The sequence below is a fragment of the Astyanax mexicanus genome, chromosome 12 (assembly GCF_023375975.1).
Source record: "Astyanax mexicanus isolate ESR-SI-001 chromosome 12, AstMex3_surface, whole genome shotgun sequence".
In the NCBI taxonomy this organism is placed as follows: Eukaryota; Metazoa; Chordata; class Actinopteri; order Characiformes; family Acestrorhamphidae; genus Astyanax; species Astyanax mexicanus.
Window position 1 is genome coordinate 14,348,942 of NC_064419.1, and position 24,431 is coordinate 14,373,372.

Sequence of the window (24,431 nt, forward strand, 5' to 3'; positions counted from 1 at the left end):
CTTCTCTCAGCTTAAATCGTATAAAGATACTTTACTAAATTCAACACACAAATACTTAATACAAATGCTCAATACACGATGTTAGTACATTTAACAGAGTTATTGTGTGTTTAGATCTTTAAATCTAATTTTTGAGCGAAAGATTTTTTTTTTCAGTTTAAAACAACACTTTATTGCACTAAGGAGCAAAACTATGCGCAAAACACTTTTCTCAGCCCTGAATCCAAAACAGACTTTACTATTAAGTGTTGTAGGTCTCAAAAACTTATTTTTGAGTAAAAGAGAGGTTTTCAGCTCAAAACAACACTTGAAGCAGTTTTTTGCTCTAAGGAGCGTAAAACTGTGCGCAAAACGCTTTTCTCAGCCCTGAATCCCCTGAAACACACAAATAAACAGAAAAAGTTAAAAAATGTTTATTACTTTAAGTTAGTACATTTTACACAGTTCTAATGTGTTGGTAACGCTTTCTTTTACAGTACCCTAAGTTCTAGGTATTAACCAGGTAATAGTGAGGTACAAACTCGGAAGTACCAAGTAATTATTTTTGGTAACAAGATGGTAAGTACCAGTAAAGTCTTGCCTAATTACATTGAAATGTCTAGGTATTAACCAGGTAATAGTGAGGTACAAACTCGGAAGTACTAAGTAATTATTTTTGGTAACAAGATGGTAAGTACCAGGAAAGTCTTGCCTAATTACACTGAAATGTCTAGGTATTACTCAGGTAATAGTGAGGTACAAACTCGGAAGTACTAAGTAATTATTTTGGGTAACAAGATGGTAAGTACCAGGAAAGTCTTGCCTAATTACACTGAAATGTCTAGGTATTACCCAGGTAATAGTGAGGTACAAACTCGGAAGTACTAAGTAATTATTTTGGGTAACAAGATGGTAAGTACCAGGACAGTCTTGCCTAATTACACTGAAATGGAACTAGGTAATAAAAAGGTACATGGGTGGTACAAACTCCAAAGTACTAGGTAATTATGTTGGTTAACAAGATGGTAAGAACAAGGACAGTTCAATTTAATTACACTGAAATATCTCGCAGGTTCTAGGTAATAACCAGGTAAGTGTGAGGTACAAGCCTCAGTAACATGATGATAAGTACCAATAGTCTCCTTACCCTGACATACCTCACAGGTTCTAGGTAATAACCACGTAAGTGTGAGGTACTAACCCCAGTAACATGATGATAAGTACCAATACAGTTTCCTTACCCTGACATACCTCACATGTTCTAGACAATAACCAGGTAAGTGTGAGGTACTTACCCCAGTAATATGATGATAAGTACCAATACTGTTCATTTTAATCAGTCTTTATTTATTTGATTTAAAAATAAAAGGTCAATACCTAATAACAGAGAACAAATAGCTTATTTCTCTTTACTGAGTTCTTACCATGTAGTTCAACAAACAACCCTCTGTAGAACATCCTACTGTAAGTACCATGTAAAACACTGTGTAACTAACAGAACTTTCTGCTTAATAAAGGAGTAAAAGGACTGTAAAAGAAAGCAGAGCTTATTTCTCTGGTTTTACTCAGTTCTTACCATGTAGTTCAACAAACAGCCCTCTGTAGAACATCCTTCTGTAAGTACCATGTAAAACACTGTGTAACTAACAGAACTTTCTGCTTAATAAAGGAGTAAAAGGACTGTAAAAGAAAGCAGAGCTTATTTCTCTGGTTTTACTCAGTTCTTACCATGTAGTTCAACAAATAACCCTCTGTAGAACATCCTTCTGTAAGTACCATGTAAAACACTGTGTAACTAACAGAACTTTCTGCTTAATAAAGGAGTAAAAGGACTGTAAAAGAAAGCAGAGCTTATTTCTCTGGTTTTACTCAGTTCTTACCATGTAGTTCAACAAATAAGCACTTCAAAAAGAACAACATACAACTTCAAAACAAAACAGAACTGTTTACTGTTTATTATTTATCTCTTTTTTGACACAACCAAGCATGCATGACTGAACTTACATATATATACAATGAGAAAAGCTGAGGACAGCTTTCATTGGGGTAAGCAGCTTGCGGGCAGGAGCTTGCCTTCGCCCCCTTGACCCTTCCAAGCCACTTTAAATTTTCTTACTATGTATAGGTACAGGTTTGAGTAAAATGAACACTGTTATTTTATTCTATAAACTACTGACAATATTTCTCCCAAATACTAAATACAAATATTGTTATTTAGAGCAGAAAATGAGAAATGGTCAAAATAATGAAAAAGATGCTTTAGTGCTTTCAGATCTCAAATAATGCAAACAAAAAGCAGTTCATATTAATTTAGAAACAACTATAATAATGTTTTAAGAGTTCAGAAACCAATATTTGGTGGTTTTAATAACCCTGATTTTTAATCAGTTTTATTTCATGCGTCTTGGCATCATGCTCTCTCTCCTCCACCAGTCTTTCACACTGCTTTTGGATGATCTAACTCCGTCACTCCTGGTGCCACAATTCAAGCACTTGTGATTATCCATTTTCCTCTTGATTACATTCTAGTGGTTTTTGAAGTGGTATGTTAATTTATATATATTTAACATGTAAGACCTTATTCTACAAATTATGTTTAAAAAGGGGGTAAATACACATATTCTTATGGTATACTTTTTCACCCTTAAACCTTGTGACATGCTCTAATATCTTTAAACAAACGGCCAAGTATTCCATTCCTGTGCTGTCTTCCTAGCCAAGAATTCCACTCTATAAACCTTAAATTCATTTTTAGGGATTTCTCAGTCAGGTTACCTCTGTACCTATAGATGTCTTCTTTATAATTTCGCCAGGCTCTTTCAATATGCTGGGTATGAGCTCCATTCCCAGGATGTACAAAATGTTGCTGGTGATTGACTTGATTGTGGATATAGCCATGCTGAGCCAATGTGTTGTATGCACCCCAGGAGTCACTAATTACATGAGATCCAGGTCTAACATACTTCCTTATAATTGGCAACAAACGCCTCCTGGAACGATTTTTCACAAGTTTTAAAATGGGGCGCCTTCTTGAATGCTTCACCTCCAGCATGCCAAAAACCCATGAGCTCCTACGCCATGTAGGCCCTCGCCTCCCACGTCCATACTAAAAAACAAACAAACATTAGTCAGCAGTCGATTGTGCACAAGCAGACATATATAAAGTACTAGAGACCCATGCTTGAGTAAAAGTACAAGTACAAGTGTCTTGAGTAGAAGTGTTCTTTAAGAACTATACGTACTAAAGTGGTCAACATTTTTTGTACTTAAGTACTGCAAGTAGTTCATTCTAAAATGTTCGACTCAAATACTGAAAGTAAAGTACAAGTATTGGGAATGAACAGGATAGAGTTCATGTACACGGAATGTTCCATTAACTCTCTAAACAAATCTGCCAATAGAGAAGCTAAACACAACTGACAACAAGAAATTTGGATATTTTAACCAAATCAGCATAAAAAAGGTGACTAGTTGGTTTATCACTGTTGTAAAATAAACTAAAGAAGTCAAAGGCCAGATACAAGTGTTTCTTATGTAAAAACAAATGATTAGCACCTTAAAACACTGAGCTTAACTCTTTATAAACAAAAACATGTTGAAAATGTTCCTTTCTCATTTAATTTGTCTACACCCATTGCCTGCATAAGCCAATAAAAAAAATAGGCAGTAAAACGAGTGAATCAGAAGACACATGCGCACTCTCTCTCACACACACACACGCGGGTGCGCACTTACAACCACACGCACACACACGCGCACCTACACACACCAACATAATACTCCAGTAGATACAGATACAGCATTTTAGTACTTAAGTACAGTAGTGAAGTAAAAATAAGACTCCAGTAGATACAGATACAGCATTTTAGTACTTAAGTACAGTAGTGTAGTAAAAATAATAGTCCAGTAGAGTACAGTGGTGAAGTAGTTCTACTTCATTACTATGCATCTCTGTGCACATGTTATTAAACAAAAAATTCAACAAGAATTCAACAAGAATTCAAAATAACTCACCTTTCTTTTGTGTCTGAATTTGCTTTCATCAATTGCAACAAAAGCTCTCCTCCCTCCAACTTTCATTTTCCTTCTTCTCTCATATCGCCTTATTGCTCGTCCACACACTTTCCGCAGATGTGTAGTCACCCTGGTCAAGGACTTGCTGCTCCCACATACACCATCTTCTATCATATCCACATGTCTCTTCCTTAAACCCTGAGCCAGACTAAAAATAAAGAATGGGACACTCAGGACAATAAAAAAACAAAAGGTATAAGATGGGATGAACTAAAGAGGGTTTTCATAGTCTCCTCATATCTACCACAATTTCCGGGCTATTGAACGCACCTGAATGTAAGCCACACCCACTAGAAACTTATTTGTACATATACAGGCCACATTTGACTATAAGCCACTGTTGTCCATGTTATATAACATGATATAGTTACACAGAAAGATACAGTTACAGAAACTTTTAATTAACCCTTTGATGTGCAAGATATGCACACCCCCTCTAATACGCAACATGGGTCAAAAATGACCCGCATTCACTTTCCATGTAAATTCATGTATGGCTGAGGGTTTCTATGATATATCTTAGCAATAAATTAATTCAGAAATTCAGAATTTATAGTATTCCTCAATTAACTTGTTTTTGGTCATCATACATTGTTATTTTATTTTTACCTTTCTTACTTTTTGAATAAAATCAATTTTTGTTTCACTACCCCTCTAATGCACACATGGGTCAAAAATGACCTGCATTCATTTTCTATGTAAATTCGTATATATGGCTGGGTTTTCTTTATGATATATCTTAGCAATAAATTAATTCACTCATTCAGAATTTAAGGTATTCCTCATTTAACTTGTTTTTGATCATTATACATCCATATTTAATTTTTTTACCTTTTGTGCTTTTTGAATAAAATACATTTATATGGAACTCTCCCTCTAATGCACACATTAAAAATGTTAATTCATGTATGGCTGAGTATTTCTTTAGCAATTCCTTAGCAACCACCTAGCAACCACTTAGCAACCCCTTAGCAACCACCTTGTAACACCTTAGCAACCACCTAGCAACACCTTAGCAACACCAGCCACACATCAGCTCTGCAATCACACTCGCAGTTTCTGCATGAACTGCAATCTAGTTATCATTATTATTATTATTATTATTAACACAATCTGTACATAAAAGTCAGAATCAGTTTATTCGTTATTATTCAGTGTATTCTTCAAATTAATAAAATATTTCATATATTGTCACCAAGAATATCATTATCACAAAAATACACTGTAGATAAATGGCCTACCAATGTTCTTAGCTAAGCTACTACAATAGATAAACTACAATAGATTTCTAAAATAGAATGTCAACAGCCAATAGCTAATAATAATTACTTGTAGCATATCAGGAAAAGCCACGAGAGTAAAGTTGTAATATAAAAGGGAGAAGTAGATTAATTACTTGGACAGCCAGTCCAAAAGTAAGTGCTTTTATTCAAAAAGTAAGAAAGGAAAAAATAAATTAAGGTTGTATGATGATCAAAAAACAGTTATTTGAGGAATAACTTAAATTCTGAAAGGCTGAATATTGCTAAGATATGCCATAGAAACACTTTTTACCTATGTTGCGCATCAAAGGGTTAATGCTGTAGTTTTACAGTTAAGCCGGGGGAACTTTGTGCAATTTAACCCAATCTTGTCGGTTGTGTGTCAGAAAGCCGATTTCTTAAGAGAAAGCTGAGGTCACACACTGGATATTTCATACATCCAAAATACCAACAAAAATATAATCAAACGAATTTCAAAAGATAAAAACGAAAAACTCTGCACAATAGTAGAAAAACTAATATTACACACAAAAAACGCAAATATCACAAAAGTAAATGAACTGAGTATGGGCGACGACACCAAACAAAAATACATTAAAAGAAATGAACAAAAACAATAATTTAACAGCCACTAAATAGGGAAAAAACTGATACTGGATATTTAGAGCCACTTTAAATGCACAAAATGCACGAAGCATGTGAAAAAAGTAGCAGTATGAATCAGTGAGGAAGCAATAAACTAATTTGAATACAAATTTTGGCTAAGCAGCTGATCACGTAACCAAGAAGTGTGCCTGATTTTGTCATTTTGCTACAGAAATGGTGGAGACTGTAGGCGGCCAGTCAGTTTCAGTTGTTTAAAATGCAATTAAAACAGGTGAAAAGAAGTCTGCACAGGACTGCCTTTTCCCGCTCCCGCTACAAATCGTGTGTCAGAGCTGTTTGAGTGATTCTGGGGAGGAATTGTACAGTAACTCTTCAGTAATAATAATAATAATACTTTTGGGTCATTTAGAGAGGTTTGGGGCTGTATGGAACTTTGTGCCATTTGGATACAGTGTGGGACACTTGGAGACGTTTTTGGCACTCTCCGGTTAATCTTTCATAAAACTCAAACCGTTATAGGTAGCTCAACAAAATTTAGTAGTTAGTGCATATGTGTAAGCAGAATTAGTTTGATATCATCATGTACTTTGAAGATATGATCATTTGTGTGGGACAATAATAGGCGATTTTCAGTTTTTTTTTTTAATTTTCAAAATATATAATCAATGAGAGGTTATTTAATTTACCAAATTTTGGGTTCCATTTTTGGAACCCAAGTATCTACTTTCACATGGTACAGGGGTACAGTGTGTGTGTTTTTTTTTAATATTCTAAACTGAACAGAGGGACCCAAAATAGGCGAAAATCGCATTGTATGGCCACCGTGAAAAGGGGTTAATCCCGCGCCCGCCCGACACACATTTCTACCGCCCTATGAATTTAATTAATTAAATGTAGTTTTTTAAAGGCATTTTCCATCGGTGTGTGTGTTTCGGTCCATCCTCCGCTTTGATATTTATCAGTAACACTCTGAGGGTTAAGTTTTGCTTGCATTGGCTATTATCTTGAAACTCTTTTAGGCCTGTAAACTGGATGAAGATTGATTCAGGAATAAAAAAATACAATTTAATTCAATTAAATGAATTAATATATGCATTATTATTAGTAGTAGTATTAGTAGTAGTAGCATTGTTATTATTATAATAAAAGCAGTCCGTACAGACCTCTAGCTTATACCCCCGGAAATTGCGGTAATATGGCAATATTGACAACCCAATTGCCAAAAATAGTACTCGCCTGTGTATTATTTGCAACCAGGATGACAATGAAATGTGAGACCGGGAAAATATGGAGTTCTTTCTGATGGAGCATGTAACCTCCTTCCCCTGTGGCTTGCCCTTCTACACATCCTGGAAAATTAACCAAAACAAAAAGATTTTTGTACCAAATTATAGATCACTGGACTAAAGACAATCCAATTCATGCTTATTTACAATAATTATTATAATACAAACTTACCATCGGTAGCCATCCTTAGTAGTTGCTGTCCTAGTTAGTTTCATTCTGTGTTGGCACACTGAACATTTTTTTTTTGCAGATAAAAGACCCTGATTCTGCAGCCATTTTATCAAACTTTTGCCACCTTTCCCTGCCTTCTTAATTAGTTCCCTAGTTAGAGTCATATATTCAATGTAACAAGCCACTCTTTATATCTGATAAAATTATAACAGACCGAGCGGTTCATCTAATGCTGAACACACGCAAAGAACGCCACAACAGAAGCCTGAGGTTGAGTCATTTTAGGCTGAATGCCAAATTGCTCCTTACTCCCTATGTATAGGCAATATAACATTCTACATCGAAATAGTGCATTAGAGAGTGATTTCTATTTACATCTATGTCGGACGATTATCTGTTTTAAATGTTATGCATTATTTCGCTGGAAGAGCCACAGATTCATCATTTATGTGGTGCACTGCATAGGGAGTAGGAAGCAATTTGGAACTCAGCTATTTTTTTTTTAGTACGCCAAGACATTTGAGGCCGTAAACCAATCAGACTGCTTGTTATTGTTGTCCTATTTTGGCGCAAATTTCTGCTCTCAGCGCCATTCCAATGCAAGCAACAACTGATGCTTGAAGAATTCCATGGATTATTCTAAAAAAAACGAAAGGTACTGTTTTTATTTGGTTATTTAGGCAATGGTGCCTTCGTCAGGATATGATCTAGTCTTGCTTTATTTAACGCTAGGATGCATATGAAAATAAATAGTTTATCTTTATTTTGGTTAACGTTACCCGTTTTTAAAATAAATGAAATAAATGAACTGACAGTATTGGTGGAACACACCATAACGATTTTAGAAAGTATTTATTCTGATTATTTGCAGACTGTATTTATTTTCTCTGATTTGGTCTCCGATTACTTTTATCTTGAAATGGTCTTTTCTTGTTTATATGCCAAGTTCAGCCAGAGCCGTAGAGAGAGAGCAGCGCTTACAACTGATGGCCACACGTTGTTAGCGTTTTACTTTCAAATTGTGAAGCCCACAATTCTGGCTGTAATAGTGGTAGAAGCTATGTAATTAATGAGCGATAGTTTTGCAGATTTGAATCGGGTAAATATATATATATATATATATTTTCGTAGTAACGTTATAACTAAAAGTATTTCAGTTAATAAGACATATATCTCTGCAGTAGTACTAGTGCTGGGCGATTTTCACGATTAATTCGGTTAATTCGAATTAACGTTACAATTTTAATGTGATTTTAAAATGGTGTAATTACGTGTTTATCTGCGTTACCATGGTTACTGGCGCCTCTCACAGACCAACGCGCGCGTTTTCTAAACAGCGTCTTTAGGAGCGGTTCAGCTGCGCTACCTCTCGTCACCTCTGTCTCCTCACCAAGATATTTAGGTTAGAAAGGTGAGCTTTTTCAGATTTCTGCAGGCAGGTAACGCAAGTAATCAAGCTAGCTTTTATTTGTCTCACCATCTTTACAGGTCACTTGCTTTAACCTCTTAACACGCCCTGGCCCGTAGACGGGCCAGAAAAATATGAATTATTATATCTTGTTTTGTTTCTGAATAGTTATGGACATTTATAGGCTCAATATAGACAACCAATATACCATTTTAAAGCTTAGAATCTCTGCTTTTCAGCTATTCAGCCTGTTTAGCAGTAAATCCTTTCAGAAAATAAACATTTAGGGCGAAATATGCCTTGCTTCTGAGAAGTATGAAATATGACATTCATATTTGCGTTTATCGTTTGTCCATATTTGATCGAATGCGGTCATGTTATACACCATTCGAACCGTCCGGCTCTCCGAATTCCGTAGGATGTACGGTTCCTGAATTATAGCTGAAAGAGCGTGTCAGAGCGCATGTTTACAGTAATAAAAGGCTCTGTTTTTGTCCTGGGGTAACCTCCGGTCACTGCCCCCACCCCCCCAACACCCAGCAGCGCTCAGCCACAGGTCCTACCTTCAAAACGCGTCCAGGCTAAAGAGAATCCATCAATCCAGTCTCCTGTAATCCACAGTTATATCCCACCCGCGCTGGAAATCTCTTGATCCAGAAATGAGAGTAATCTGATTTTTATCTCCTTATTAAAACCGTTTTATTCAGTGCTCCGCGAGTTTCCGCATAGAGCCAGACAGGGCGGAGTCTACAGGACATGCAAGTATGCAAATGAGGGCTGCCAGCCAATCGGGGGCCGAGTTCTGTCAGCTGGAAGGCAGAGGGCGTGACCTGGCCGGCCACAAAGAGTCTATCAGAGAGATCAGACACTTTGAGGGTCACCGCTCTTAAACAGACACTGCGGTTTTTTGTTTGTATAGGAGTAGACCACACAAAACCCAGAGTTTAATGCAAAATGAGTTATAAAAGTGGTAGATTTTATTATTATAAAGTTTACAGTCCTTTGGAGAAAGAAAATACCATTACAGGCTCAGATCACTATAATTTCTAACCAGTAAAATGCAGCATTTTATCATTTTATATGATGATTGTAAACACATTATAGCACAATGTAGAGCTGCCAAAACACTTCATCCATATAAATAGTTCATTTTATATGTCTGAAAATAAAAAAATAAAATAGAAAATCTGAAAAGCGCCTAAAAACTGCTTTTTGTCCCATTGTTATACAAGAACTTAAAATAAATCTAAATCGTAATCCTGAATCGCTCAAGGATGTCTCCTCAATATCGCCCAGCACTACTCTGCAGTCAAACTGGTTCAGATGATCACGTTCAAACTCATCCTGTACTTATTTTTAAAACCACAAACAAGTCATTAACTTCGTAGGGCCTATCTGTTACATTGTTGTTAAATGCTAAATCATATGCACTGTTGTTGGTTAAATGTTTAATGTATATTCACATTATGATGTTTAACTTGCTTTGCTATGCTTGTTTTATAGCCATGCCTAATATTAGAAAAACGAAGCGTTCCACCAGAGGCTCAGTGGTTGTCCACTCTGAAGGTATATTAACTGCCTAATGTGAATTTAGTTTTAAAGACAGATTTTTTTTACATTTACTTTAAATAAACTTAAATGTTATATATTAATTATTCAGATTATTTCTATATTGTGTATATATGAAAAAACATTAAATAGCTATAATATTGTGCTTTAGAAACACCTAGGAAATCCCATAGTATTCTCAGATGGCTCTCTCTGTCTGTCTTTTTCTCTGTCTTTAGGAACTGTAGTTACACCAGCTGCAGCACCAACTGCACAATTAAGCATTGATAAACTCTGTGAAGAGACCAAACGGCTTAATGAGGAAACAAGGTTCTTGAAAGAGGAGAACCGCCTCTTAAAAGAAGAAAATCGACTCCTTAAAGAAGAAAAGGATTTCCTTCGTGAGCAACTTGGCAAGAAAGAGACTGGGAGTACTTCTAAATCTGCAAAAGGTATTAAAATCATGCAACACTCAAAACTAATGTCCCCTGATGTGTGTGCGCGCGCGCGTGTGTGTGTGTAAAGTAGGTATTGTTTTTGTCAGTTTAAATAAAAATTAATAATTAATAATATATAAAAGGTTGTTATTCTGATGGAGGCATTTGATCCTTTTAAAATTATTGATATTCTGAAAGTCATCATTTTTAGGGTGTGTACAATTGTGAATGTGTTTAACTCTCTCAAAGGTTCCAAGAAGATAAGGAAGAACTACTCATCAGACTCTTCCAGCTCTTCTGAATCATGGTCTCACTCAGACTCTGAGTCAGAACAAGAGAAAAGAAAGAAGAAAAGAAAGAAACACAAAAAAGCAGCTGCCTTTGGGAAAAGAGGTATTATAGTTTTAGTTGGACAATGAAATTGAAACACCTGGTAGTTATAGTTGGACAATGAAACTGAAACACCTGGTTTTAGACCGCAATTATTTATTAGTATGGTGTAGGGCCTCCTTTTGCGGCCAATACAGCGTCAATTCGCTCCTCCAAAACACCCCAAAGTGTCTCAATAATATCTAATAATATGTGGTGACTGTGCAGGCCATGGGAGATGTTCAACTTCACTTTCATCTTCATCAAATCATCACCAAATCTTTCACCACTCTTGCTGTGTGTATTGGTGCATTGTTATCATCCTTCAGGATACAGTGTTTAAACCATTGGATGCACATGGTCCTCCAGAATGGTTCGGAAGTCCTTGGCAGTAACACAGTATTAGGCCAAGGGAATGCCATGATATGGCAGCCCAAACACGCACTAAAATGACAGCCTGGTGGTCAGTCTTCATTAATTGCACATTGCACCAGTAAGAGCAGAGTGTGAAGGTTCAATTATCAGGGTAAGAGCACAGTTTTACTCTAAATATTAAATTAAATGCACACAACATTATGGGTGACATACCAGAGTTCAAAAGAGGACAAATTGTTGGTGCACGTCTTGCTGGCGCATCTGTGACCAAGACAGCAAGTCTTTGTGATGCATCAAGAGCCACGGTATCCAGGGTAATGTCAGCATACCACCAAGAAGAACCAACTAAACCACACCCAACAGGATTAACTGTGGATGCAAGAGGAAGCTGTCTGAAAGGGATGTTCGGGTGCTAACCCGGATTGTATCCAAAAGACATAAAACCACGGCTGATCAAATCACGACAGAATTCAATGTGCACCTCAACTCTCCTGTTTCCACCAGAACTGTCCGTCGGGAGCTCCACAGGGTCAATCTAAAACCAGGTGTTTCAGTTTCATTGTCCAACCTCTGTGTATATATATATATATATATATATATATATATATATATATATATATATATATATATATATATATATATATATATACAGTGCCTTGCAAATGTAAGCCCCCTTGAACTTTTCACATTTTGCCCCTTAAATGTATTTTATTGAAATTTTAAGTGACAGACCAACACAAAGTAACACATCATTTTGAAGTGAAAGGAAATGATACATTGTTTTAAAAAATGTTTATAAAATAAAAATAAAAAGTGTGATGAGCAAAAGTATTCGGCCCCCTTTACTCTGAAACCCCTAAAGAACATCCAGTGCAATCAATTGGCTTCAGAAGTCACTTAATTTAATTAATAGAGTCCAGCTGTGTTTAATTTAGTCTCTGTGTAAATCCAGCTGTTCTTTTAAGGTCTTAGTGGTTTGTTAAAGAGCACTAGTGAATAAACAGCATCATGAAGAACAAGGAACTCACCAAACAGTTCAGAGATGAAGTCGTGGAGAGGTTTAAAGCAGGGTTAGGTTATAAAAACATCTCCTAACCTTTGAGCATCGCAAGGAGCACTGTTAAAAAAAAAGACTTTTGATATAGGGGGGCTCATCACACTTTTTATATTTTTATTTTATAAAAATAATTGAAAACAATGTAGCATTTTCATTTCACTTCACAATTATTTGTTACTTTGTGTTGGTCTATCACTTAAAATCTCAAAAAAAAAAAAACATTTAAGTTGTAAAGTGACAAAATGTATAAATGTTCAAGGGGGCTGACTTTTGCAAGGCACTGTATATATATATATATATATACAGTGGTGCCCGAAAGTATTTTGAATTTTGACAGTGGTTATCAGACAAAAACATGCAGTGGTCCAGAGTCTGAGGAGGGACATGTATATAATCATGGCATATTCTATACAGTATACATAGTGTTATACAGTGCAATGTATTACAGTACATACAGCGGTGCCCCAAAAAATTCATACCCCTGACAAAGTCTGGATATACAGTGAATATACACTGTATATAGTAATATACAGCCTGAAAATATTCATACCCCTGACAAATTCTGACGCTTCCGAAGATTGCAAGAGAATTAAAAGAATTGCTTGTTTGCATGTCTCCACTGGTATTTTTTAACCCATTCATCTCTAGCAATAAGGTCCCTGATCTTTAGCTCCTCCTCAGACTCTCATTTGGTCAGGACTCTGGCTGGACCACTGCATGTTTTTGTCTGCCAAAAGTCAAAGTCAAAATTTGCCAGGGGTATGAACACTTCCGGGCACCACTGTATATGTGTATGTGTAAGGTTGCATAACACCAGTCATAATCTTATTGAGGTAACTCAAAGCATAAATTAGATTTTCTGACTGAACGGGGAGCCTGGGTGCTGTTCAAAATAATAATAATAGTTCATCGCGATTATTTCTGGGACAACATATCATCCAAAAAAATTTAATCGTGACGCAACATAATAGATAGTTAAACATAATAGATAGTAGCATGGTCACATGGTTGAATTCACAGTATTCTCAGATTGCATTGTTTGTAGAAATTGTTTTGTTTACAGTTTTACTGAGTTATAATAATGTAGATGCTTCCTTTTTTCTGTGGCCTCTTTGTGTTCTGTAGTAAAGTGCCCCGAAGATGTCTTACATCGATACAAGGCAGTACTTAAAGAATTTCAGCGAACAAGGAGTGTCACCGTAAGCTGTGAGAAACTGAATGTAGACAGGAACACCATTGCGCTGACTGCGATTATAGCAGAAGTCACCATCGCTGCACAAGGGCAGGACATTGGGCTAGTTCCAGAGTTCAGAGAGGATGAAACACTGAATCATTTTGCTCAAAGATGCAAGGCCTTTCTAGATGAAAATGAGGAGCTCAGGGACAAAATCAAAGAGCTGAAAAAAAGGTCAGAGCTTATCCCAATAAAGCAAAAGTTTCGTAGATAAACTTATCTGAGCTCTTCCTTGTGTGCCTTGAAATGCTCAATGTTGATGTTTATTGTTCTGAGGGTTAAATCATTCTTACAGAAATATATTCACAATTAAAATAATGACATAATTGCTTTTTCTAACTGTTTAGATCTGTTCACAGCTTAATATTTTAAATGTTACTGTTTTAATGTCTCTGGACAGAAAGATTTATTCATTTTTTTTAATAGGGCAGGTTGACTAGTCCAAATATACTGCAGTGTTCAGTCGGTATGCATGCATTATACGCTTAAGAAATTAGTGAAATTGTTCCATTTACTTTCACAACATACTTACCTGGTAAGATTTACTATTGTATAATCTCATACAGGAATAGTGTCAAAAGAGATTTTTCAAAAGTGTTAATAAACCGTTTCACCATTGTGAGAAATTCTGTTTTGTTTCGAAGTTGTATGTTGTTCTTTTTGAAGTGCTTATTTGTTGACCTACATGATAAGAATTGAGTAAAACCAGAGAAATGAGCTCTGCTTTCTTTTACAGTCCTTTTACTCCTTTATTAAGCAGAAAGTTCTGTTAGTTACACAGTGTTTTACATGGTACTTACAGAAGGATGTTCTACAGAGGGTTATTTGTTGAACTACATGGTAAGAACTGAGTAAAACCAGAGAAATAAGCTCTGCTTTCTTTTACAGTCCTTTTACTCCTTTATTAAGCAGAAAGTTCTGTTAGTTACACAGTGTTTTACATGGTACTTACAGAAGGATGTTCTACAGAGGGCTATTTGTTGAACTACATGGTAAGAACTGAGTAAAACCAGAGAAATAAGCTCTGCTTTCTTTTACAGTCCTTTTACTCCTTTATTAAGCAGAAAGTTCTGTTAGTTACACAGTGTTTTACATGGTACTTACAGTAGGATGTTCTACAGAGGGCTATTTGTTGAACTACACGGTAAGAACTGAGTAAAACCAGAGAAATAAGCTCTGCTTTCTTTTACAGTCCTTTTACACCTTTATTAAGCAAAAAGTTCTGTTAGTTACACAGTGTTTTACATGGTACTTACAGAAGGATGTTCTACAGAGGGCTATTTGTTGAACTACATGGTAAGAACTGAGTAAAACCAGAGAAATAAGCTCTGCTTTCTTTTACAGTCCTTTTACTCCTTTATTAAGCAGAAAGTTCTGTTAGTTACACAGTGTTTTACATGGTACTTACAGAAGGATGTTCTACAGAGGGTTATTTGTTGAACTACATGGTAAGAACTGAGTAAAACCAGAGAAATAAGCTCTGCTTTCTTTTACAGTCCTTTTACTCCTTTATTAAGCAGAAAGTTCTGTTAGTTACACAGTGTTTTACATGGTACTTACAGAAGGATGTTCTACAGAGGGCTATTTGTTGAACTACATGGTAAGAACTGAGTAAAACCAGAGAAATAAGCTCTGCTTTCTTTTACAGTCCTTTTACTCCTTTATTAAGCAGAAAGTTCTGTTAGTTACACAGTGTTTTACATGGTACTTACAGAAGGATGTTCTACAGAGGGTTGTTTGTTGAACTACATGGTAAGAACTGAGTAAAACCAGAGAAATAAGCTCTGCTTTCTTTTACAGTCCTTTTACTCCTTTATTAAGCAGAAAGTTCTGTTAGTTACACAGTGTTTTACATGGTACTTACAGTAGGATGTTCTACAGAGGGTTGTTTGTTGAACTACATGGTAAGAACTCAGTAAAGAGAAATAAGCTATTTGTTCTCTGTTATTAGGTATTGACCTTTTATTTTTAAATCAAATAAATAAAGACTGATTAAAATGAACAGTATTGGTACTTATCATCATATTACTGGGGTAAGTACCTCACACTTACCTGGTTATTGTCTAGAACATGTGAGGTATGTCAGGGTAAGGAAACTGTATTGGTACTTATCATCATGTTACTGGGGTTAGTACCTCACACTTACCTGGTTATTACCTAGAACCTGTGAGGTATGTCAGGGTAAGGAGACTATTGGTACTTATCATCATGTTACTGAGGCTTGTACCTCACACTTACCTGGTTATTACCTAGAACCTGCGAGATATTTCAGTGTAATTAAATTGAACTGTCCTTGTTCTTACCATCTTGTTAACCAACATAATTACCTAGTACTTTGGAGTTTGTACCACCCATGTACCTTTTTATTACCTAGTTCCATTTCAGTGTAATTAGGCAAGACTGTCCTGGTACTTACCATCTTGTTACCCAAAATAATTACTTAGTACTTCCGAGTTTGTACCTCACTATTACCTGGGTAATACCTAGACATTTCAGTGTAATTAGGCAAGACTTTCCTGGTACTTACCATCTTGTTACCCAAAATAATTACTTAGTACTTCCGAGTTTGTACCTCACTATTACCTGAGTAATACCTAGACATTTCAGTGTAATTAGGCAAGACTTTCCTGGTACTTACCATCTTGTTACCCAAAATAATTACTTAGTACTTCCGAGTTTGTACCTCACTATTACCTGAGTAATACCTAGACATTTCAGTGTAATTAGGCAAGACTTTCCTGGTACTTACCATCTTGTTACCAAAAATAATTACTTGGTACTTCCGAGTTTGTACCTCACTATTACCTGGTTAATACCTAGAACTTAGGGTACTGTAAAAGAAAGCGTTACCAATGTGTTTTAGGTCTTAAAAATTCATTTTTGTGTGAAAGAGAAGTTTTCAGTTCAAAACAACACCGAATCAGTTTATCTCTCTAAAGAGTGAGAGAGGAGCTCAAAACTGTGTGCAAAACGCTCCTCTCAGCTTAACTCATCTGAAGACAGACTTTACCACATTCAATACACAAATAAACAGAAACAGTTAAGAAATGTTCATTACATAAAGTTAGCACATTTTACACAGTTCTAAGGTCTTAAAAGGTCTTAAAAACTCATTTAGGTCTTAAAAACTCATTTTTGAGCGAAAGAGAAGTTTTCAGTTCAAAACAACACTTTAAGCAGTTTATCGCTCTAAAGAGCGAGACAGGAGCTCAAAACTATGTATTATGTGTTAAAAAACTAATTTTTTGAGCGAAAGAGCAGTTTTATGCTCTAAGGAGTGAGAGAGAAGCTTACAACTGCATTTCACACAGGTCATTTTTGAGTGAAAGAGAACTTTGAAGCAGTTTATTACTCAAATCGCTTGAGGAGTTTAAAACTGTGTGTAAAATGCTTTTCTCAGCCCTGAATCCTTCAAAAACAGACTTTACTACATTCAACACACAAATTAACCCAAACACTTAAGAAATGTTTATTACATGATGTTGGGTCTTAAAATCTAATTTCAGTTTGACAGAGAAGTTTTAGTTAAAAAAAACACTTGAAGTTTATCGAGGGAGACAGGAGCACGACACCGCGGCAAAACGCTTTTCTCAGCCCTACTACATTCAACACACAAATGAACCCAAAAATAAATGATTAATACACAATGTTAGTGAATTTTACGCAGTTATAATATGTTTTAAGTCAAATCAAATTAATATTATTTATATTTACAATATTATAGCAACATGAGTAATGAAATAAGTTAAAGTTCATGTGAACTTCGATGCAGTCAGTAGTGGAGAGTGAACATTCCAGGGCAGGTGAATAAACTAGATGATGGGCAGCTGAACTGTGGTGGGGGATAGGGAAGGCTGACAGGTGGGCAGTCAGTACCTCTGTGAAAGGCAGAGAGATGGAATTAGTTTTGACTTGATTTATGTAAAACAGAGAATACATTATCCGAGTGTGGCTAATGCTTTCGCACATCTGAGTAAAACAGCCTAAGGAAAGGAAAAGAGCCAGAAAATAACAAAAACACGGAGGCACCCTGAAACACCGGCATCTGCCAACTCCAACGTCCACAAACCTGCACCAACAACAGCACCAGCATTCAGTTTACCACAGTCTCTATGTCCATGAACCCATGGATCTGCAGCCTTATTTAAAGGGAAAAACATTAATTAACAAAAGCTAGACCAAACAAGTTAGTTTTTAGTCTAGACTTAAAGATTGAGACAGTATCTGAGTGGCAAACCCATTCTGGAAGGTTATTCCAGAGATTTTGGTGCTTTATAAGAGAAAGCTCTTCCTCCTGCAGAGCTCTTCTGAATTCTGGGAACTACTAAGAAACCAGTACCTTGTGATCTAAGTAATCACGGTGATTCATAATAGGAGATGAGGAACTCGTGTAGGGCTGAATATTTTAAAAAGACAATTTTATAGTCTATGCAGACTTTGACTTGCAAACCAGTGCAGTTCTGATTGGACTGGACTAATATGGTCAAAATTTCTTGTTTTAGGAAGGACCCAGGCTGCAGCAGTTTGAACTAACTTTTAAGTTTCTTTAAGTTACTGTAGGAACATCCAGACAGTAGCGCATTACAACAGTCTAGCCTTGAGGTAATGAAGACATATACTCATTTTTTCTGTGTCATGCAGGGATCAGGCATTTCTTAGCCTGGCAATGTAGAAAAGCTGTTTAGTAGATATGTGCTTAACGAATGCTAGATCTGAATCTATGATAACGCCGAAATTTTTAGCTGCTGAACCTGGTGTGACTGAGAAGTCGTCCAGTTTTAACATTATGTCTGATAATTTATTTCTAGCAGCTTCTGAACGAAAGAAAAGTTTCAAAGTAAAAAAAAGTTCAAAACAAAGCAGTTCATCTCTCTAAGGAGAAAGTGAGAGAGAGGAGTTCAGTACTATGCCCAAATGCGTCTCTCAGCCTGAAACCTCAAAAAACAGCCTTTACTGCATTCAACACACAAATGAAGGAATCCAGGAACCATTGCACCATCATATGGTCTCACAATGGGTCTGAGGATCTCATCCCGGTACCTAATGGCAATTGTATTTAGATGGGATGTTCCTCTCCTCCCGTCTCCTGAACTAGGACTGCCCCGAGCCCCGTCTCTGACGCGTCCGTGTGGACAATGAAAGGCTTTTAAAGTCTGGGTTTTTCAGGACGGGCTCAGAGGTGAGGAGGGCTTTTAGGGTCTGGAAGGTGGCCTCTGCTTCAGGATTCCATGCTACCTTGTCTGGCTGGTTCTTTTTGGTCGGGTCAGAAAGAGGGGAATCTAGGGAGGAGAAGTTGGGCACGAAGCGCCGGTAGTAGCCAGCCAGGCCCAGAAAGGCCCGCACATCCCTCTTGGTTAATGGCTGGGGCCACCGGAGGATGGAGTCCTCTGCCAAAGGGCAGGACTGTGTACTGTCATGACGGTGTTGAGAACGCAGTCTTTTCTTTGGCCTTAGGAGCAAGAGCAACCTGCCAATAGCCCTTGGTCAAGTCCAACGTAGATACAAACCGCGTCCTACCAAGGCGGTCAATCAGATCATCCACCCGAAGTAGAGGGTAGGAATCGAGCTGAGAGACTGCATTTAACTTACGAAAATCATTACAAAATCGCCAGCTACCATCTGGCTTTGGAACTAGCATGATTGGGCTGCACCAAGGGCTCGTGGAGGGCTCTAATACTCCAAGATTGAGCATCTTCTGGACTTCCTCCTCGATGGCAGTGAGGCGGGCTTCCGGTAGGCGGTATGGCCGCTGCTTCACGATGGTGTTGGGGGCAGCATGGATGTGGTGTTGGATCACTTGGGTACACCCTGGGGATCTTGGTAGCGGTCGACACACACTGTCAATTCCTGCTTTTGGGCCCGGCTTAGGTCCTCGCCATAGCTGACCTGGCTGGCTGAGGGCTCCAGTATCTGGCAAAAGGCAGAGAGAGGAGGGGGAGGTTCATACCATTTTTTGATAAGGTTAATGTGGTATACCTGTTCCTTTTTCCTCTTTCCCGGCTGTTCCAGGCGGTAGATCACTGGCGAGGCTGTGGGGATAAGGACCAGCACCCGATCTCCCGGCTGGAATTCTCGGATTTCTTTGGGTATGCCCACAAGACTCATGAGGAGCACTCGTTCCCTGGCCACGGCTTTTGAGGTGGCTTTTCGTAGCGGTACAGCTTCGGGGTACCGTGTGGCATAGTGTAGGACCACACCCGGGCAGACCTGGGTAGAGGGCCAATTATGTCCATTCCGATCCACTCAAAAGAGACCCCTATGATGGGAAGGGGAACCAGGGGAGCAGGCGGGGGCTTACGGGGATACAGTGGTTTTTAACTTCTGCACGTATGGAGGGCCAGTAGAATCTTGACAGGATCCGGGCAAGGGTGTTATCGGCTGCCAGATGACCTCCGAGGGGGTGCTGATGGGCTAGGTGCATAACTGTATCAATGCGCGAATGGGGGACCAGGAGCTGTTCGACACGCTCACCTTGGTGTAGGGCAACTCTGTATGCCAAATTGTCCCGAATCATAAAATATGGCGGGATTAGGGGGCCCACGCCAACCGGCACATAATTGATTTCTGTGGCATCCATCCAGGCCTGCCGTAGACGTTGGTCTTATTTCTGTTTTTTGGAGAAACTTCTGTCTTTCAGAACCTGGTGGTGAAGAGAGAACAGAGGGTTAGTCAGTGCTGGGACCTCACCTTCTGACAATGCTCCACTGCTGTCTGTTGGATCCCGAGCTGCCAGGGCTGGCCTAAGAGGGGCTTTCCGGCGTCGTCTGGGGCAAAGGGAGGAGAGGGTACGAGAGGGTGGATTGGTGGATCCCCGGCGCTCCGCCTCAAAGTCGGGGTAGTCTTGTCCGACCAACAGCAGCACCGGGAGGTCAGGAACTAGGCCCACAGTGATTTCCCATTGTTCTCTGGCATTTTCGAGGGTAACTCGGGCAGTGGGAACTTGGCAGGTGTCCCCATGGATGCAGGACACATTTAGGGTCTTCTCCTGGGGTTGCAGGCAGGGCAGGGCAGATGGACGGGCCAGGATCACGGTGCTTCCCGTGTCCAATACTACTTGGATGTCATGTGCATCCAGACGGCGTATCTTTGTGGGGGCCGAGGAGGGTGTACGACGGCCATGGTGGGAGCAGCCGGCCAGCAAGGCCTTGGGGGGAACAAGATGTTGTCCGGGAGAGTCGGCCTCGACGGGCATGGGCTAATCCTGGGGGCTGCCCGAGGGTTGCGGGGGTCGAGGGAAAGGTGGTCTCACTCGGGGTGTCTCCCTGTCCCGAGGGCGGAACTCGGGGCGCATTGCAAGGGGATTCTCTCAACAGGGTGGAGGGGTGGGGCCGGGTTCACGTCGGTACGTCCTGGGAAAGGCCAGTACTCCCTCTGCAGCTTCGGTGGCCTCGACCATACCCCGCATGTCCTTCGCTCCTTTGAGCCCCACAGCTTTCCGAAGTTCAGCAGGAAGTGCTCGGAGGAAGCGGTCCATTGTGACTCAGTCGACTATGGCCTCGACGTTCAGCAGGTCAGGCTGCAGCCACCGTTTTGCAGTGCGGAGAAGCTGAGTCATTTGTGGAACAGTAATGGAACTCCGCAGCAGCAGTGGCTGGACCCAGACCAGTTCTAGCGAGAATTTCCACTTTCAGGTCCTCATAATCCTGCGCTTGGGCTGGGGGCAGCGAATAGTAAGCCAGTTGGGCCTCCCCTGAGAGGAAAGGGTCAATGATGGAACTCCATTCCTCGCGTTCCCAGACCTCCCGTTCCGCAATGCTCTCAAAAGTATAGAGGAAGGCCTCTACGTCGTCACCTGGGGCCAGGTTTGTCAAAAGCAGATGGGCACTGCGGCGGGGATCCGGGAGAGGCGCTTTGGGGACGGCCTGACGGCTGGCGATGAGGTCGTTGGTGACTTCTTTCAGCCCCCGTGCCAGTTCCTGGCTTACTTCTTGTTGCCGCAAACTGGCCTCCAACAGCCGCTGTAGGACCTGGTCCACTATGCTGCCTCTGGAAAAAACAAAAGGAGAGTTCAGCTCTTTTCTTCTTCCTCTTTTTTTTCTTTTTTTTTTAGGGGTTCTGGTTCTGGTTGGGTCCTTCCCGCATTCTCCACCAGATGTCACCAGCGAGTCAACCAAAGGACCAGAACCAGACAGAGACCATAGGGGTCGAACTCAAACTACCCCGTAGGGGATTTTATTTATCCAGCAGGAATTAGCCACAAAAACACTTTTAGAAAAAAAGAAAACCAGTCCTTCTCTCAGCCGCCGGGCAGGCACTGGGTCCTGGTTAGTTTGGGGAGCTGGAGCCAGATGTCCCTTGTCCAGATCAGCTACTCTCCTGTAGTACACGACAGGGGGATACGGAGAAGAGGGAAAAAAAAGCAGAGGTTCAGCATTTCAGCCTCTTGGAGCAAGCATACTCACTCACTGGTGCTCCCATGCTGCTTTTATACCTGGGCCTGAGCCGTGAGTGAGTGTCTCCATGTGTGCTCATCAGTGGCGCCCAGCCGCAGCGAGTGAAGCGGCCCCGCCCCCTAGCCACGGGTTGTGTTTGTTTGTCAACGCCACGTGCGGGCTGAGTGGCAGGGCAGTTTGTTCAGCACCATGGACAGTGGTAGAGCGCAGGGAAGGTCCGCACCTCGCCAGAGCGCTGAGAACGTTGAGAGCTCTTTCCTTCCTGCCGCTGCGGCCGTGGGTGACATAGGACATAAATGTGTTTGTTGCAAATTGCTACATAGTTGCGACCTGGATGCCACCACTTTGTGCAGAGCCACAGTTGTCCTTTCCTGTAAGTCTCCATTGTATGCATTTCTTGGTTCTGTCAGTTGAGTATATACCTCGATAAAATTGTTGACTTACAGGCTGATATTGCCCAGAAAGACGTTGTGGCCTTTCCCTCTTGGATGCCTGGACACTGGATGTTATGTGTGAGTATGTGTAATGTGTAATTGTACAATTTGAATTGTGTTGTAGCAAAGTAACATTTTCTTAATCTCTCATTGATTTTAAATCATTGTGGTTTGCAACATTTTTCAAACCAGTCATTTAATTCTGCCTTCCTCAAATTATTGCAGTGTGCTATATGTTGCATGTTTTGGATCAGTAGTGTCAATTACATTAAGTGAAAATTGTATGGAGGAATATGTATTTACATTTTAAAGATATTGAAACCAAAGGAATGAGAAATGTATTTTCTTGACCTTATTGAGCAGTCTGCATTTGGACAATACATTGCCACATTCTTGTTCTCTCAAGTGTTTTGCATCTGTTCTGAGATTACAGTAGTTCAGTTTTAAACTGTAATCTCCCTTTTTGTCCTTTATTCTATATGTTCCATATGAATGTTCTGTTTATTCTGTGTTCTGCATTGCTGTGCAAGCTATTGTTTATGAAGAAACAGTGACAGCAGGAGTATTAAGAGCTAAGAGCTTAATAATACTAAAACTGTTACTAAAAAAACATTCTCCTATTGTTCATCATTGAAGATGTTACCTGTCTAGACTAAAATATTAATATGTGCAGAATAAAATATTGTATGTTTTTTGTATGTTTGTAGAAAAATAGAAAAAATGATTGATGACAAAACTTGGCAAGTCCTTAATGATCGTAACTTACTTTCAAAGTACATTCTGTCTATTGAGTTGGACAAAAAAGGTTATTTGTTTATTTCAGGAAGACATGCCTTTCATCAGACGATGGTTGTGTACTCTGCTGATGACTAACTTCGCTGTGCAAATGTAGGTATATATATATATATACATATATATATACATATATATATATGTATATATATATATAATTTTAATAGTTCTTATTGTGTGCGCATGTGTATATTTTGTTTGTTTTTTATATTTTTGATTTTTGATTTGATGCATTAAGGCCAAGATGTAAGTTATCTGAAGGAGAGGATGGAAGTGATGAGCCTCCTTATAAGAAGCAACGCCTCCAGGAACAATCAGATTACACAGGTATACATTGATTTTTTTCATTATTTAGAACAGTGTGATAGATTACAATAAATCCATTTTCTCTGATAAGATGATATACAAATTTGCTTCATACTCATGCAGACAATGTTTTGTTAGGTACACCTAACTAACTGATTAACAACAGTTGCTACAGTTGGTTGTTGCTATTAAGTAAATGCTAAAACAGATACCCACAGAAAAAGAACTTGAGCATAAGGTGTTCTGCTCTAATTGTGTTCTACGGTGTAAATAAATAATTCATATGGAATCAAGGAATAGGATAATGTGAATTTTAAATAATTTATTCAAGGCTTTCATTAGATCAGTGCTTATGTGGCATAGTCAGTGCTGATTGCTATTCATTTGCCTGACAGCTGCAGTCCTGACTAGATATCTTCATGTTGTGATTGAGAGGTGTTTTACTGTTCACAAAAATGTTATATCACACAAATTTATATACATGTGCTGAGGACTCACAGGAGAATGCAACAATCCTGCAGGTTTCTATAAAATATTTTAAATATTTCATATTTGTAGAGGATGAACAACTTGCAGGATAATGGTCATCAATGTGTTGTTGAACATCTCAAGCAGAGTAAAAGGAAGATGATTAAGTATGCAGAGAAACAGAAGGACAAAAAAGTATAATTTATAGAACTCATTCTGTTGTCTGTGTGT

At 38.8% G+C, this 24,431-nt stretch overlaps 1 protein-coding gene across 2 annotated transcripts; it reads left to right on the top strand.

Moving 5' to 3' along the window:
• The first annotated feature begins 7,942 nt into the window (after window positions 1–7,942).
• Window positions 7,943–14,531, top strand: LOC111191467 (coiled-coil domain-containing protein 106-like). Of its 2 annotated transcripts, none has more exons than XM_049485680.1 (5): window positions 7,943–8,034; window positions 10,291–10,353; window positions 10,575–10,787; window positions 11,022–11,165; window positions 13,699–14,531. In XM_049485680.1, the coding sequence occupies exons 2-5, from the start codon at window positions 10,293–10,295 to the stop codon at window positions 14,019–14,021; spliced, it is 741 nt and encodes a 246-aa protein (XP_049341637.1). In that variant the 5' UTR covers window positions 7,943–8,034; window positions 10,291–10,292; the 3' UTR covers window positions 14,022–14,531. The 2 variants fall into 2 exon arrangements, with proteins under 2 accessions (XP_049341637.1, XP_049341636.1); XM_049485679.1 differs by lacking the exon at window positions 7,943–8,034 and adding an exon at window positions 8,615–8,790.
• The last annotated feature ends 9,900 nt before the right edge of the window (window positions 14,532–24,431 follow it).

Coding starts and splice junctions, on each gene's coding strand:
- LOC111191467 (XM_049485680.1), top strand. CDS start 10,293: ATGCCTAATATTAGAAAAACGAAGCGTTCCACCAGAGGCTCAGTGGTT. Junction 10,354..10,574: donor AGTGGTTGTCCACTCTGAAG/GTATATTAACTG, acceptor CTCTGTCTTTAG/GAACTGTAGTTACACCAGCT. Junction 10,788..11,021: donor TACTTCTAAATCTGCAAAAG/GTATTAAAATCA, acceptor ACTCTCTCAAAG/GTTCCAAGAAGATAAGGAAG.